The 17,792-nt window shown below is 42.2% G+C and overlaps 1 protein-coding gene across 18 annotated transcripts in view; it reads right to left on the bottom strand.

Annotated features, from left to right (window-relative positions):
• TRIM2 (tripartite motif containing 2) overlaps window positions 1-17,792 on the bottom strand; it is a 117,782-nt gene that overhangs the window by 39,374 nt on the left and 60,616 nt on the right. For 8 of the 18 annotated variants that reach the window (XM_027801663.2, XM_027801666.2, XM_027801657.2 and 5 more), the window contains one exon: window positions 1,248-1,429. In XM_027801663.2, coding sequence (XP_027657464.1) covers window positions 1,248-1,381 — 134 coding nt within the window. In that variant the 5' untranslated portion in view covers window positions 1,382-1,429. The other 10 variants (XM_027801659.2, XM_027801658.2, XM_027801669.2 and 7 more) reach the window with 8 other exon arrangements.

Below are 17,792 nucleotides of genomic sequence, written 5' to 3'. Positions count from 1 at the left end.
CAGTGCTACACCAAATTCCTCAGGAGATGCCAACCAAGAAAGCGTGACCTTGCAGAGGTACACAGCTCTTAGCCACTTCCGAGGGCTTTGCTAGCACCACTCTTCATGCCCCCTTAGTAGCCCTCCTCCTGACCTGCTAGTAAGGGCTCTGTGAAAGGCCAGCTTAGGCTTTGCAATCAGCAGTACGCTGGCAGAGTTCTTCCAGCCTCTCTCCATAACCAGATCATCGTAAAAGGATTATAGAGAAAAACAAAAGCTGACTTTAGGATTTGCATATGAACTGAAGTCATTAGGATTTGCATATGAACTGAAGTCAAGAAGCTGAAGACATGGTTGTGAAAATCCTGACGTCACCAGCTTCAGCGAGAGGTTCACTGCTGACTTTACTAAAGTCAGCGTTTCCTATTCTACAAAAAAAGCAGCTCATCTGACACGCTGAGAGATCCACGATTTTTCTTGCACCCTGTGCAAAATTAGATATGCACACCACAATCCTAACTATAAGGTAGAAATCTCCTGAACTAAATGTTCACACAAAATACCATTTATTACAATTCTCCTGCCATCCAACATATAATCCAAAGAGTTGCATCTCAGCATCAGATAAAGAACTCTAACCAGTAATTATTCAGCTAACTTTTTTGCAGATGCTGTATTTTCTCCACCACTTGATGTATAATTTAACATTAAAGTATCACTATGTATATTCAATTCATCCATCTGGATACAGTAGAAGGCAGGTTGCTGTGTTATCACATCTCTTTTCAGAGAGTTTTTCCACTTCAGCCAACCAAGCTGCAGTATAATGAAGACATTTAATCACAGGTTATTAATAATGTATATATCACGTCTAAAGCTTGGACAATCAACAAATAAAAGTTTTTATTTTTTGTAATTGTAGGCTAATCAGTATAAATTTAAGGCCATTAATTTGAGGTCCAAATTCTGACTGCCATCACCTTTCACACTGTTGTAACTACATTCATTAGTTTCATCGGATTTATTTTTTATTTACTCTTGCATGAAGGGGATGTATTCCAAATATTCCACTGCTGTCTCTTCTTTCTGCTTTCCACAGATAACGGTGTTTTTCTACAATCCTGCCTCTCCAGCCTTCCCAGACTTTATCATGCCTTAACATGACCTTTAAAAGTAAAGAGAGAAGTCCCTGTCCACTAAAGGATGCTTTGTTCTGTGCTTGTTGCCTGACACAAATACGTAGTTAGCAGCATGGGGAAAGGACTTACCTCTCACAGAAAGTGTGCAGGCAGGGAAGTACTTTGGGGTTCTTGTAACGGTCCAGGCATATGCTGCAAATCAGAAACTGCTTGTCAATCTGGCGGACCACAGGACTTGGGATGTTGGAGCCTTCACTGGCCATCCTAGACCACTGACATATGGGTCCTGTTCCCTTCTACCCTGCACACTGCTGGAGTGGGGTGGGGAAAAGAAGAAAAGAAGAAAAGTGGCTTATAAACTCCATGAAATAACAAAATCCACAACTAATTCACTCATATGTCATCCTTATGCAGGAATTCATATAAAGCCAAAACAGTGAAGAATTAAACTTCTAAAATGGTTTATCACTGATGAGAGCCTGTGAAACAGTCAGCCAAGTCTACAACACCACACATAACACCTCTGTCTGAGCAGGCATTCTGGAAAGGCATGTTGCCTCTGGACTCAAAAATTGACAGAGGTGTCTGTTGTTAAAGAAATCCCATAATAAAAACATTTTTGTGCCCGTAGGTTCAGCCGGTGCTAACAAACACAGCATTTCTTCCATCTACCATACTGCTGGCAAAATACTTAAACTAGTACTGCGCCAGCCAAATGGCTACACCACAGAGTTTGAAAATGGTTCACCTAACAATTTGCCCCCCACTAACAATTTCTTCCCTTATCAGTGCTGGTGTTGCCAAAGACATGGTAGGTTTGGAGTCCAGGAAGCCCCCAAGAAGAAACCTCCAGAACTGTCCAGCCCCTGGGATAGGAGTGCTTGAAATCTGCATCAGCAGTACAGGTGAGGTAGGTGAAGTGAAAATCCTTATGATAAAAAAAAAAAAATAAGCAAAGAAGAGGCAACTGATAGGTGCTGAGAATCAGCAAGGGTAGGACAAAGGATATGTGAAGCACATCCAAATAAAAAATGCAAGAAAAATGGCATTCTAGGCAGAAAGAGTAGCAAGAATTATGTTTTTAGGACTTAAGACTCTTCATAACCCTGGCATATAAAGCATGAAAAAGAAAGACTGAGAAAAGAAGTCTATTGACTGATAGAATTAAAATCACAGGTTAAAGGAACGCCAGCAGGCTTGGAACACCTCCCGTCCTGGAACAAGGGGCAGGGAGAGAAAAACTTTGTTTCTTTTCAGCTGGAGGAACAGATTATAGCCAACAGAATTCATGTGTGTAAAGAGAAGCTGGGGGGACAAGGAAAGGAGTAACCTCAGAGATAAGTAAACTGCCTGCTGAAATAATTTAGGAAAAGCTGACAAGCGGAGGCCCTGGCAGGGTGGCCCAGCAAGAAGTCCTCTCCATCAGTGTTTCTAGCGGGCTGGAGTGCTGGGGGGTGTGGACTTGCTCTCTGGGCAGCGGAGCACAGCATCTCTGTTGTAGCACCGAGTTCTGCCAGTCCTCCTGCACCCACAGCGAAACAGGGGCTCCTTGTCTGCGTGAGCAGCAAGCCCAGCTGGGCTCCTTCACTGCAGGTACACTCCGGAGGTAGTAACTTCTTCCCCAAACATTTTCTATCCCAGTTTTTAGCCATCCATTTCGGACAATTTGATATTTGGCTTGAGGATGGTTCAGGCTTTCCAAGACAGAAAGAACAAGCCCTCTGCCTCCATGCTGATCAGGCTCATTCAAAGGTCACTCAATTCCACAATGATTTGCATGACCTGTAGCATTTTATCTGCAGTGTTACAACACATCTTCTTCCTGTGCTGAATGCATGGCACACTAATCTGGCAGAGTTGAGCTTAAGACTGTTCTTCCTGAGCTGTGTATTTAGCCATACAGGTATGGCTTACTTACTAGATTGAGCAAGTGGCTATTTCTAGGATAATGCAGCGATTATCGATCACGCTGTACTGACTTCCCTGATAATAGGTTCCTGGGGAATGACATCTGTGCTAGCAAATACACCAGCATGAAGTTATTCACAATTAAAACACCAAACAGCAGTAACTGACGTTTAATTTGATAGAAAATACTTATTGTAGGCCCCTGCTTTCTTTTCTTCCAAGAAAGGGGAATCTGCAAGGTTAAAAATTGCTATAATACTTGTAAAATATCGTGTTTGTTCGTGATGGAAAAATGCATGATTTCAGGATTCATCATTTGTTTCACTTTCTTCATTTCTTTCCCCATAGTAAGATAAAATATGAATATTACATAAACACAAATTAATTTTACCTATTTAAATGCCACAAATCACACACAATAAACCTTAGAAGATCAATCAGGAACCTGTGTTACTTTTTACAAGCTTGAGTTAAAAATGGGTTTACAACAAGTGGAACCAAAACATCTAGCTTTCACAAAATGGAGTAGAAAAAGCAGACTATAAAATATGCATTAACATCTTCGTGCATTTGGCAGCATAACATGCAGATCTGTGGTGATGTGTTTCAAAAGAAAATTCATTTCACCACAGATGCAGCTGTGTTTGCCTCCCACTCACCCTCTCCAAAAAGTTAGGGGTGGGGACCCAAAAAAAGCCAGGGAAGATAATCAGAAGCAGGAAGACTTCTTATCAAAAGCATAGCTTCCAAACTGGACACAGACACATTATGAATAGTGTCATTTTTTTGTTATGGACTAAGCAGAAACTATTGAAAAAGAAATGTACGTAAGATATGAAAGAATAGGTTTCCAGTGAACGCTGCCTGTCATTTAACAGAAGAAAGTTCTCCAGAAACTAAGTATTTTCTGTAATTTCATCTTTCCACCATCAAGTACAGCTACACCAGAAAACAGTGTTTACAGAAGGAAAACTGATGCCTGAAAAATTTCATATTGATTTCATCTGACCTTCATCTTAGTCTTACATTCTCCTGGTTGCAAAATCAAGTCATTCTTAGCGTTTCATGCACAAGGTTCATGCCAGCCACTTTAATTTTCAAATGATCACACTTGAAGCTTTGTCAGTGAAAGAAACCATTAAAAATTCAGAAAAGTGCTTTTAATATTTGAGGTTTTGTCTGGAATGCAGCAGGCCATGATTGTCATTTATCCCTGTGCTCACAAAAATCAGGTTTAAAACATACACCTGAAAGTAAAATTTCAACAACTTCTTACATAAGTGATTCATTTAAAAGAAGTTTTTTGAGTATAGAATTTTCAGGATTCTGTAGCCTCCCTGAGCCAATTCCACCTCTGATGCATGTGACATAGCTACAAGAAGGATGATTTTGCCCATTGACTCAATGAAAGCAACTGTACAATCAAAGACTATTTGGGGAAAAGCTGGAGATTTTAGACCACGCTTCTGAATTTCACCAAAGACAACATTTATTTTCTGATTTACTGCGGTGCTCGCAGCAGTTCCTCAAAACAGCAACCAAAGTTTCAAATCTATTAGCAGTGGGAAATTTAACAAAGTAACACTAATTTTACAAGAAAAACATTCTTTTTTGTAGTAGCATCTTCTGAGATCGGAAACTGCCAGAACTCTTTTGAGAAGTTTGTTTTGTCTCACAATCTAATAAAGAGCAGCTGAAGCACAAGCTTTGCAAACAAGTCTGAGAATCACTTCTCCATGTAGTTACGCTTCATAATTTAAACATGCAAAGCCAAAGGTTTATGAAACATTGCAGCAAAAAAGACATAAACCCCCACCCATTTACCTACGAGAAGCACACACTGGAAAGCCAGCTCAGGTTTGCTAAATCAAGTGCAGAAAAGGGTCCTGGAAGGTATACCCTTTGTCAGCCCTTTGAGGCTCAGTGATTGTTACTTCTCCAGACACCCCAAAAATAACATTGTTCCTTTTTCTTATTCCTGGAGATACAACTATCGATTTTCATTCAAAATATACTATACAGCAAAGAAGGGAGAAAACAATGGCTTGGCACTCTAAGCTAGTGAAAAGCCTTGCCCTGCTATGCGTGCATGCCTTTGGGAACCAAAGTCAGGACGGCCCCACCCATATGAAAAGAACTTCCTAAAGCATTAGGAAAGGTAAAAAACCCCAAGTTAGGATACACCAAATAACAGTTCCACAAGAGTTGTTTCAGATAAATAGAGCCACGTAGTAGAAAAATGCACCTTTTTACAGGTATCTTAAAAATGAGCTCTGGAATTCCTCAGCAGTTACCAAATTCTCTCTTAGTTTCTGTGGCTCAGCTGAGAAAAAAGATATTAGGAAAACTTAGAACTGTCCAGTTCCCAGGATTTATTCCTAAAAGAGCAGAATTCTCTGTTGCTGATACACTGCTATCACTGAACTCCACCCAGCCAGAGCTGCAACTAGCCCGTAAGTGCAGCCCGAGGAGAACAAATTGCTTGCAGCCTGTTCATCCTCTTCTTATCAATGGTATTCACCACCCAGAGGGTCTATTCATGTATTATGAATGAATAGGTTTCCAATGGCAACGCTTCCAAAGGCACAGTTAGGCCTCAAGAGCCGTAAGAAAGGGTGGGGAACCTCAACAATGTTGCTTCAAGGACTGGGGGAGCTGGGGTTTAAAAATCCTTAAAACAGATATATTGCCGGGCCACAGCCTCTAGGAATAAGGAACAGATTCAAACCATTTCTAGCAGCAGCCCCCAAATTAGCCAATACATAAAACACCGAGGAAATTAATAATCATCACCGCCACACAGTCCATTTGTGTAAAAGGCTGGATAAGCTAAATTTGCATTCCTTTCTCTCCCACTCTTGCAATCAGCTTGGTGCCTCGTTTAAAACACAGCAACCCTCTTCATTCTTACAGCATGCAGAAGCATAATGAACGACCGGGGGCCAAACCAGAAGGAGCAACCCAGCAGCAGCCACCAGGAATAACACTGAGCAAACTTGAGCATTTTAGACCTACCCATCTTTGTAGAAAAATAGCTTAATCAGTGCAGTGCTGAGGATAAAATCCTTGCAGGGACGGAGCTGTAGTTCCGCAGTAATCCAAACGAACAAACCATCATCTGTTAATATTTCAAGTCTCACGCATAAAACTGTTTAAGAATCCCTATCACAGCACAGTCATTATTAGATGCACAACTGATTTTGTGCTCTAAGGAATGATGCTCCATTCCACGAAGAGGACAGGTGGAAAGAAAAATGGAAGAATAAGAGGAGGCCCAGTGAAGTCGTCATGAATTTTTTTTTCCCCTGGGTCATTTACAAGTGGGAGACCCCTTCAGGATTCAAACCAATCAATCTTTATTTAGCACATCTTTTTCTCACTCAGCCTGTGTAGAAAGACTGCAGCAAATGGTGCAAGGGATTGTGGGATGGGGATGCAGCAGAGAGCTGCAACGAGATTCGCTGGGTGATTTTTTTTCCTCCCTACTCAGCAATCAGCTGTTTCGAGGCTCCGCGCAGGGCCATTGAATTTGGTCACCACAATATTATTACAGGATTAGCAGGCGGAGACAGCTACCACTGTGCATCTGGCATGTCAATGCAGCTAAGAAATACATATGCAAATATTACTCGCAAATTGGAAAAAGGATTTAACTCTGAAAGGGAGAGTAAATATTACGTAACATCCATTACCAGGACAGTCGCCACAGATGAAACGAAAGCACTTTCGTTTATAAAGGAGATAAAGCTTAACACTTAGTGATTCCACCCTGATTTTTCCAGGATCCAAAGTGTTTCTTGGAACATAATTCTTCCCGGCTCCAACTTTCAGCAACAACAAAAGACCCCACAAACACTCTTTGTCTCTCCAGATGTTTAAAGCAGAAGCAAGGAACCTCTCCAGAAAGCTGTGCTACTGACACACAAACCAGCAGCCGCTTCTGCTACTACAGAGCTGAGTATTCGACTTGACTCAGACTCGAGTCAAATATTTAAAGCAGCAATTAGTAATCTCATATTCAAGGAATGCCTGAATCGAAGCTAACAGTTTGTTCAACTTCTGTAAAAACATTAATGGAAAGGTGTATTCTTTTAGGTAATCTTTTTACTTCTTTAAAAAAAAAAAATAATCACAGATCAATTCACATTTTACTAGGCTAGTACCAAAGGAAATAACAAAAAATCTGGTATCTGGTATTTTTCAGCTATGCAGAGAAGGCTGTTAAAAAGATGCTTGTGAATACACAGACACTACTGAAGTAAAGCAACAGAGAATTAGCTTTGTCTTCCAGAGTAACAGCTGGTGGGTTTTGCAGACAAGGTAGCATTTGCATCTCTAAATACAGTGTATCTTTTGAAAAAAACAAATCATATGCAAGTATTTCAGCTAACTGAGGCTAACAAAGCTTCCCACAAATAAAAGGACACAAAGGTCCATTTGCATCAAGAAGAAAAAATGTGGAGTTTAAATAGTTTCTGTCCTACTCTGACTTAATTAGAACAGATATAGTTATTTTAGAAGTTTAAAATGTTGTCCTAAGCTCTTTAAGCACAGTTTCCAGAATATAATATTTATTCCATTATTGGACTGATGAGGTAAATAGTATTAATAATCATTTAGCATGACAGAAATGTAATCTAAATTTCTGTTTAAAATATAGATTCTGCATACATCATTTACTTTCCACCTGGCAATCGTTTAGTTAGATTGGTTTTATGCATCAGGCAGATCCAGCCTGGTTTCCCTGGGTAATGCCCACATGGTGAAAGCATGTTGTAATCCAGTTTATAACCTGAAATGAAAGCTCAGGCAGCATGCGTGCATGTTAGGGTTTTGGGTGCTTGTGCCAAAATACTGCTTCTCTCATTCCCTCAATGTGTGCTGACTGACCTCTGTCAAAGAGAAAGAACAAGGTATGTTTCGTTTTAGCTCCAACATTCTGCAGGTCAGAAGCGACAGGCATATGGACAGCAAGATTCACGGTTTTAAAGAAAGGCCAGAGATTTCAGGCACATTTTTGGAGGGGCGGTTTTTAATGTTTGGCTAAGGGGGGTTTTGTTTTCTTTTTAAACTGTCTATAGAACCCCCATTGCAAAGAGCAAGCAATATATTTCACTCCCACCACAAGGAGATCCAAGGCCTTTTGTTTCTGCCACTGAAACAAAGACACAATTAAAAATCAAGAGAGAAAATTCAGGTATGGCACCCCCAGAACCGAGATGGAAGACTTGGACAGAAGCATACATACATCACTTAGCTGCTTGCATTTCCTTGCTCATTTCAGGCATCAAATCTATGTACACTAAAACAATGACAAATATTGCTCAAATTATTATTTTCATTTCGGTCAGTAGTAAGGACCACCTTCCCCTCAAATCAGAACCGATCCCGTAACATACCTCATGGCCAAAGGAGACTGCAGGAGTCACAGCTGCAGCTACTCTCACAGGGATCTACGCCTCCAAATGAGAAATTGCTTCAAAGTGCAGTTCTCTTGTAATTAACTCTGAGAAGTTGCCTACTGACAATGAGCTGATACTCTGCAAATAATCCTGCCTCTTCAAAAAACAAAAATGTGGTACTGTGACAAGGAAAATGAAACAAAAGTCACAGCATTTCCTTTGAGATTTTTGTTCTTACAGGTTGAATGTTGATATGTGGGTTTCTTCTCCTAGTGAAGAGGAAACAGAGCTGTAGCTCAGTGAACAGTCTTGCACTTTACCCCCATAGACGTTACTACCAGCCTGTTTCAAATAGGTTTACTGCATGCGTATGTCTTTTGAGTTGGAGATGGGAGTGGGGGTTGTTATGTGCTTGGTTTGGGGTTTTTTCTTTATTTTAAAAAAAAGAACAGGCTACTTTCCCTCAGAAATTTGCTGCACTCATCATTGCATCATCGCTGCTGACTTATCTGCGTCACTGCTGACTAATGAAGCAAGTTCTGGAGAAAAAAATACATAGCACATGCCATCTTCGCAGTGTCAAGAAAGACTGATCTAGCCCCTGTTATCATGCTCTGTAAATGTCATGTTTTTTGAACAATTTATTCTTTTCCCTGTTCCAAGCACAATCTGAATTCATATTATTAGGGAGTCCACAAACAGCAAGTTACCAAAACACCCCACAGCTAATTTACAGACCATAGGCAGATATTGGTATATTCTTCCCTAATATTAAATAACTCATCCAAACACTCCAGGTTAAGATTAATGGTCTGCACTGAAGCCTGTACTATACATTGACTGAAGGGAGTCAAACTCAGCCGGCTGTACAGAAGATACTTTAAGGTCAGCAGAAAAAAAAAATAAAATTGGGTTAGCCCAAACTAAATGGCCAGCTAATACAGTCCTGGCAATTAAGACTGACTGGAAAATAAGAGGTGGGAGAGACCAGGAATCAATTACCCAAAGCTGACATGCTGGGAATGAGGGCTAGTCTGGGAACACAAATACAGGAGAGGATGGGCTGTTAGAGCTGTCACCAGGCTCCACATCCTTAATTTGACCATGGCGCCAGGAACACAAGTGAGGTGAAACAGCCTGTTATTGTGGGACCATGCCCACACCAGCAAGCAAGGGGCCTTAGTCATCCTCACAAGACAGCAGTGGTGAAGGCTCCTTCACCTTTCCCCACTGTGGCTATGCACCCATGCAGCCCCAGCAGCTCCCACACAGCAAGGGCAGCTTCCAGCCCTGCCTCTACATTCTCCGATAGCCCAGGCTGCAGCTCACATGGTCTGGGAAGAGCCACAGCTTCTTTCCACTGTGGGCTTGTAGCTAGAGGGCACATCTGACCTGAAAGGACCTCTGCTAGGTCCTGGTTCCTCCCCACCAGCCACAGCTTGGAGCCACAATCATTCTCCCATCTTGTGATCCAGTGGAGCAGATGCTTTTCCCCAGAAGCTTGTGACACAACACATGGCTTGTCATAGCCTGGGAGACAAAGAACTTGAAAGGTTTGCCCAGAATGTAATGCTAGGCTGATGGAGACCTTCCCAGCCCTCTCAGCACCCATCCTTCCAAGCCTTTGCCACCTTATTCTATTTCCTTCTACCTTCTGAATACGCCCAGTTCAGCTTGCCAAGGTTGTGACTTGCCGCACAACTGCGCCCAGGCTGGGACAACCTGGCCTCCCTGCCCAGCCAGACCCAAGCCTGGCTGGTGTGACTGCACTCCCTGCCTGTCCCCAGCACCGATGTTGCAAGTCAGGCAGCATGAAACACAGGCTGCTTTTCTCCCCTCTGTGTTATTCCTTCTCTTTCCTCTTTTGGGTATTTGCTGTTGAGGTGGCAGGGCCAGGCACTACAGTCACCAGAAACAAACTGTATTTTGTCATTTCTGCATGACAGTGGGCTCACCTTCAGCACCACTGTCAGATGTTGATGTCATGAATTAAGTTCCCTTTAAAAGCTTTCAACTGCTAAGGGCACAGGAATAAGAGGAATAGAAGCCACTGCTATAAATGAAAGCCTTGCTTCATAGTTTTACATATTTCATGCTTTGTTGCTTTTTCCTCCTTCCTCTCCTCAGCCTGTAAGCAAAGCTTGTAACAGGGTGAACACCTGAAATATATGAGTGGGCCTTTTAAGGTATCAATATACTAATGCTTTATACTCCAGTTCGTAGAGGGAAAGGTTATGGCTGGCATCTGATACCCCCTTTTCTTCTCTCTCCCCATCCTCACAGCTTTTGCCTGCCTCTGCAGTGTCCCTTCCCAGCACCCTTCGGTGGTGCAAGAGTCCTGCTTCCATCCCCAGAGCCCATTCCCCAGCTGTCCTGTCCTTGGATGGAGACAGGACCTGCTGGTGGCTGCCCTGCACACACCAAAGGACAAGACTGGCAGGTCAGAGCTTGTGTGATCACACAGTCATCATTCAGCTGAGATATGATATCGACTTGAAGGCTACTTGCCTGTCTGAGGTTTTCAGGACAGCATTTTCAGCCTTGCACAATAAATTCCAACACACTTGGAGCACACTGGATTTACTGCACATGAAGGACAGTTTGAGTGCTTACACTGGAAGTCCACAAATCCCCAACCAAATGGCCAATGTTCTCACAAACGACATTTCAGAGAGAAGGGGTAGGAAATGAGGGGGAAAGGGCATGCCAAGGGAAAGTATAGGATTAAACTGTCACATATCAGGTTAAATTACAGCCTCAGAATTGTCATTCAGGGCCTTTCCATGTTTAATAAAATGTCATATTCTCAGGTGACCTATTAAAAAAAAAATAGTATCTGCAGTGAGGTAGGTCCAAGTAATTATTTCAGGAGCTAGGTGTTGTGCAGGCCTAGGTAAAAGGATTCTAAATCGTACGCTTGCCATCCGAAGCAGTGAGTCAGAGCACCTGTACTGAAAAAAAGCCTACCCTGGTTAACTACCTAGTGCTGGTAACATCTCCCTCACGATGGTACATTTTTGACTCTCTAGGCCTACCTGTTTCCTTAATGCTGACAGTTCTCCGTTCAGCCTTTATAGGTACACAGGCTCAAATAAAACCAAACTGAACTGATAAATAATTAAAACTGCACATCAAATCATTGCTGCTTCCATAAACATCAGCTCCGAAATGCTACTTGAAATAAAAGTGCTGCGTGGAGACTCCATACTAATCACTGTTAACCCCTCCAGGCACAGGCCATCAGGTAGTACATAGAAAAAACTGGGCAGAAAAAAAGAAAAGGCTGGGCAGGAATCTATTTGGAAAGAGGTCCTTGGCCTTTTCTACATAATTTTAGTATAAGGTACATTGAAAAATGCTCTAGGCATTTTCTTCAGAGTTGCTGAGCAATAGCAAGAAAAGTAAAAGCAAGTAGCAAACGCTCAGTGCTTTTTGTACTGAGCTGTGCAGTGAACACTGAACTGCCCAGAGACCATGCCCTCCACTCCCTCCTAAGACACTCCTCCGACCCAGCACCACACTGCACCTCCGCTTGATCTTACACTTCTGCAACTCTCCCTTCAGAAGAGATGATACACACCAGGTGCTGGGGCTTAGTCATATATTCTCTGTTGACTAAAAAGAACTAAAGTTCCTCTGCTTCTGTTTCCATTTACTTCAGTAGGATTTTGTTGAACTAGCACAAAGTTCAAATCAGCAAGGGAGAAGTCAACACCAGGCAATCACTACATGCCATGTAACTTCACAAAATCAACTTAGAGACTACGAGCCCTTTAGAATTTTTTTCTTGCAGCCTTCAAAATCCTATTTTCCAGCAGATACAGCATATGGAAAATAAACTGGGAGAAAAAAAACAGGTGTTTCACAGCAAGACACAGCAGACAGAATCTAAGCATTTAAAAAGCAAACAATGGAGGCAGAAACTGAAAGGATTCACATCTTAGCACACAGCAGATAGGGTGCCTGCACAGGTAAGGTTTCTGCCAAAATCACATCATGGGAGAGGGACTAAGAATGAGGGGGCAGGAAGAACCCCCCTCCAGCCTGTGAGCAGGCTGAATTGGGGCTCAAATCCTTTGCAGCACTTATTCCTTAGAAGACAAAATATTGGTTGCTGCAGTTCCATATTTACCATAGCTTTTGTACAGTACCCACCTCATTTTCTTGCCCAGAGTCCAGCAGTGATGTTACCTTCTATGTCTAAGTTTTCTTCAGAATGGAAATGTCTTTCTAAAACACAGCAATATGTCTAGACATTCGTATCGTCCTTGGGTTCAGAGAAAACCTTGCTCAAGCGTTAAGTGGCAGGCAGAGGTTTACCCAGGCAAGCTCTTTACCTTGGCAAAAACGCAACACTGAACTTTCACGGCAAGTAGGTAAACACGCAGCTGCATACAGCAGGTAGTCTGGCAGCACCAGCAATAGTGAGAAACAATGTCAGAACAACCTTGGCAAAAGGAGCTCCGTGGGTTTTAACAATGGCTGTAGGTACAGGAGCTGAACGAACCAAACAACAGTAACAAAAAGCCACCTACAGCTCCCATGGGGAGCCCCAAGCGCACAGAACCTGAGCGGGCTGGCTGTGACACGGTGTCCTCCTCCATACTCACGCAGCCACTCCATTTGACTTAGCAGTAGTCAGCTCCAGCAGTTCACAACTTGGAAACACCCAATGGCTGACCTTCACCCAGTAAACATGTCTTTCCAGTCCTCAGCAAGGACACTCATTTGCTGATCGCATGCCAGTGCTCCTATTTAAAGAACTGTTGTTACTGGAAAAAGCTGAAACCTTTCTACAGCAGAGGCAAAGTGCTCCCCGTATCTTGTGCCTTATCTGCAGAAATGCATTAATTCCCACTATAAGTTTCCACAGCAGAGTTTCAGCACAGCCCCAGTAAGATGTGGTTATGTGACTGCAAAGCCCACCATACCCCTGAGCAGGCTGGATCTCCAGGCAGTCCTAGAGGCCCTTTCTCAGGGCCTACCAAGAAGCTAGTCTGGCTCAGCCCAGGTTTTCCTCAAGCCTTTTCCTTGAGGTACAAGGTTTTATACCTGGCATAAGCTGCATGGAGCAGCAGTAGTAAAAGGTGTTTACCTTTATCCTTCATCTCCAAAAATAACTCTTACTAAGCTTTCTCTTAGACATCTCTTCCACATTCTCATCATGCAGGGCAGGCTCAGGCTAGATGCCCAAGGTTCCTACAGGGGCATTGCCAGGCTGCTCATAAGCAAATCCCCAGTGCTGACATAGGCCAGACTTCTACAAAATCACATTCTTAGAAGAGCCTCATACATACCTGCTTGCATGAGTATCAGTCCTTTCAACTGACATCACAACTTGTGAAGTAACAGCTAATGAAAGAGGAGGAAAGTAGAATCACTCATATGACACAATTTTAAGACTCTCCCAAGCTGAACTGGGATACACAGTACATTCATTCCTGTATGAAAATATATCCATTTTACTTCACAGGAAACCCAGTACATTTTTAAGTACATGAAAAACAAATTAGGAGACAGTATACAAAACAATAACTATGTGCATGCAGCTGTATTTTTAAATAAATAATTAAAAAAAAATGCACTTGGAAAACACACCAGCATTAGGACAGCCTAAGAACAGTATTGTCTTAAATCAGCCACATTATCATTTGGATTGTAATAGCACCTGAAAACCTCTTCCAGATACCAGAATCCCACTGCGAAAGGCACCAGATACACAGAACACAAATCCTGTGCCAGGATAGGTAACTCATGTCGTAATGCCTCACACAATTCAACTATCGCCATTTAACCCTATCTGGGACACTAAGTATCTTTCTAAACTATGAAACAAGTTTTCATAGCCAGCTGTTAATCTGGATGAGTTTTTGGACTATTTTTGTAAAGAAAGAGGAGCAACATAGTAGCTTATATAGCTGAATGTTTTGCAGTCAGAGAACAGGAGCAGATCTTAGCATCCTCGTCCCTTTGCAAACTCTATGAGCAGATATAAGAACTGCCGGACACTTTAGAAGTAGTCCTTGTGATGACTGTGGCAAGATGTACCATGCTGTTACTGATACAGGTTATATGTAGTAAATGACAAAACCCATTAGAGATGTGTGTAAGGTAACCAGATCTAGGCTCTGCTGTTAAAAGTAATTGAGAAATCCATGTGGAAAACAAGTTACAAACAGGACATACAGACTCTGCACTATCTCAGGTACTGAACTTCCCTAACTCAGGAAGGAGCTGTTAGGATGTATTTCAATTAAACGTTTTTGGAAGCCTGATGAAACAGCAATTGCTAGGTTTTTGGTAAGTGGGGCATGCTGTACTCTGAGTTAAATTTCATTCACAATTTCTATCTATTGCTTTTTACTCTTCCTTTTTATTGCCCACTGATGAGAAACCTCTTTTAAGGCTACCAGTAATGTGCTGGACACTCCTTCACCCTGTGAGATGTGAAACTCATTGCCCTAAGATGCTACAGTTGGCAATATTTTACAGGCATTCCAGGTGAGAGGGACAAATTCACGGTGGATAAATAAATTAAAGATTTCAAAATACAAAACCACCACCTCTACCAGAAGCAAAACTGGAAGTACAAACCATTAAACATGAAAGAGCATTCTGGAGAGTACCATGGTATGTCTGATCTGTTCTTATGCCCTTCTGTAGACATCCACTGTCAGCCGCCACCCAAATTATAAGGCTAAGCTAGATTTACTTTTGATTTGACCCAGACAAACCTTCAAAATACTCAGTGTAGACATCACAGGAGCTGTCATAGTAGCCACTCCCTGTTGGCATAGCTAATAGACATTAATGGCTCCACAGGGCTGTTTTTATCACTTTGCAGAGCCCTGCCATTTAGGGATGTCAGGTGAAATTAATCCATCAGACAGCTTCCTTAATACACTACTCTTGCCTGAAGAATGCTACTCAGGGCCACAGAGTACCTGTAGCGTGTACACCCATTTCTACGTCAGACAAACCAGACACACAACAATGGGGACTCACTAGTCATCGCCCCAAGCAGACAACCCTTTCACAGTGAATACATACAATGCCAACCTAGGATTTCTCCCCACTTGCTCCTACCCTTTCAAATTTACTTTATCCTTAAGGGAAAAAAAAAAAAAAAAAAAGACTTCTAGTGATATTTTCTTAAGAGTGACATTTATCTTGTTTCTCTGCTGAGGTACTCTATATCACTCTAAAAGCAATGCCACAGAGCTTGAAAAAATCATGCATTGATCACTATCCTGGTTCTCCTCATTTAAAAGTTGTTCACCTTCCTCAATATAGGTAACTCCGGAGGGTGCACATATTCAGAGCAGACCCTTCTGGGAGGGCACATCCCAGAGGTGAAACAATGATGGCTGTTGAGAGGATAAAGTCCTCCATTCAGGAGCACAGATAAAAATCTATCCCAAAAGTTAAACAGGGGAAGAAGCCTTCCTGTTATTCTGCTTACCTATATTCAACACCATGCAATGTGTCAGCTTCTGATAAGACAAACAAAATTTTGGATTTTGCAAGAACAGGAAGCAGAGCTACTCATTTTTTGCAAATTCACCTTACTATATACAAACATTTTTGCATGCACCAGTCTAGTCTGGGGTTTTTATTATTTTTTTGTAGGAGGGAATAGTAGAAAAGTTAATTAGAATGAGGAAGCTAAGGGATGAGGGGTTCTCTGCCTACGCAGAACATGTAGCAGTTCTTCTAAAACAGTCCTCTGTTACATACTGTCTTCTGTTCTCTGTGTAATAAAGAATTACATTTATCTCCACTGAGAGATTTTAAATAAAGGATTACATTTATGAATGAATGGGAAATTATTCATCTGTAATTACAATAGAGTCATAGAATGACAGAATGGTTTGGGTTAGAAGGAACCTACAAGATTACCTTGGTTTGGGTTAGAAGGAACCTACAAGATTACCTATTCCACCCCCCCCTGCCATGGGCAGGGACACCTTCCACCAGCCCAGGTTGCTCCCAGCCCCGTCCAGCCTGGCCTTGAGCACGTCCAGGGATGGGGCAGCCACAGTTGCTCTGGGCAACCTGTTCCAGTGCCTCACCACCCTCACAGGGAAGAATTTCTTCCTAATATCTAACCTAAATCTACTCACTTCCAGTTTAAAGCCGTTCCCCCTTGTCCCATCACTGCAGGCCCCTGTACAACATACCTCCCCAGCTTTCCTGTAGCCCCTTCAGGCACTGGCAGCTGCTAGAAGGTCTCCCCGGAGCCTTCTCCTCCAGGCTGACCCCCCCAGCTCTCTCAGCCCGTGTTCGTAGCAGAGGATACTTCATAGGATACTCGATTAATAACGAAGTGTCTCCGAATATGTTTGTATTTCACAATCAAAATTTATTTCCAGCTATTTTAGATGCAAGACAAAAAAATATTACCACTGCATATTTGATAAATAGGATGAAATCTTCATGGTGCACACTTAACTTTATCTCTTTATTATAAAATGTTTTCTGAGCTGAGATGCAGAAAGACCAGTTGTTCCCAAGACTATGCTGCACAGACTAAGGATTAGGGAGTAAGTAAAGAGAAGAGCCTGTTCTTTGCAAAGGGTCCAGCAAGCTTTTCAAGCACACTGGGAAGACCACACACTAACCCATATCATAGTGTTTTCTCAGAGTAACACTCAGGACAAAAAAAACACCCTCAGATGGTACAAAATTAGGCTGCTACCTGATTTATGGGCCCTAGGTTTCCCAACCCCAGTACAGTGCAATTACTTGAGCTTTAAACATCAAATTAAATCTGCCTTCAGGATAACAAATCCCCCCCGCCATGACCTGCAGAAGCTTATGTTGTGGTAGTTAATCCCTGAAGGTTTACAGTAAAACTTCCACCATTATAGGGATTACGGGAAAGAAAGTTGTAGGAGGGTATTTCATGAATACTGTTTCCTCACTGGAAAAGGAAGGAAAAAAATACTGTGCGAATGCAGACAAACCGTAGCAGTCTTTCCTCTTCAACAGTTTATGTATGCTGCAGAAGTCTTGTGCCTCAGTCCAGAGTTTTCACTCCTGGGGGTCATTTTAGTTCCTCAGGAATTTCTAAGCAGCTTGATTTACAGTATTTACAATATATAGCTGGTCTCAGAAGAACCAGGGTGGCCTTGAAGACACCTGGCATCACTAAACCTAGTGGCATCTGCTCTTTTGGAAGTCCTGTTTGTCACTGAGTATGCGAGCTCTCTAATAATATAGATCGTGGGCCAAATATAGCTGGGCCTAAATATGGTACACATATAGGTCTCTGCAAGGACCACTTTAGAGATTAATGCATTCAAAGGCACACAAAAACATAATTGTTGGGATTTTTTCAAGAGCATTTCCTAGTTCAGCAAAA

The sequence above is a fragment of the Falco cherrug genome, chromosome 1 (assembly GCF_023634085.1).
Source record: "Falco cherrug isolate bFalChe1 chromosome 1, bFalChe1.pri, whole genome shotgun sequence".
In the NCBI taxonomy this organism is placed as follows: domain Eukaryota; kingdom Metazoa; phylum Chordata; class Aves; order Falconiformes; family Falconidae; genus Falco; species Falco cherrug.
This window is presented reverse-complemented; position numbering and strand designations above follow the sequence as displayed.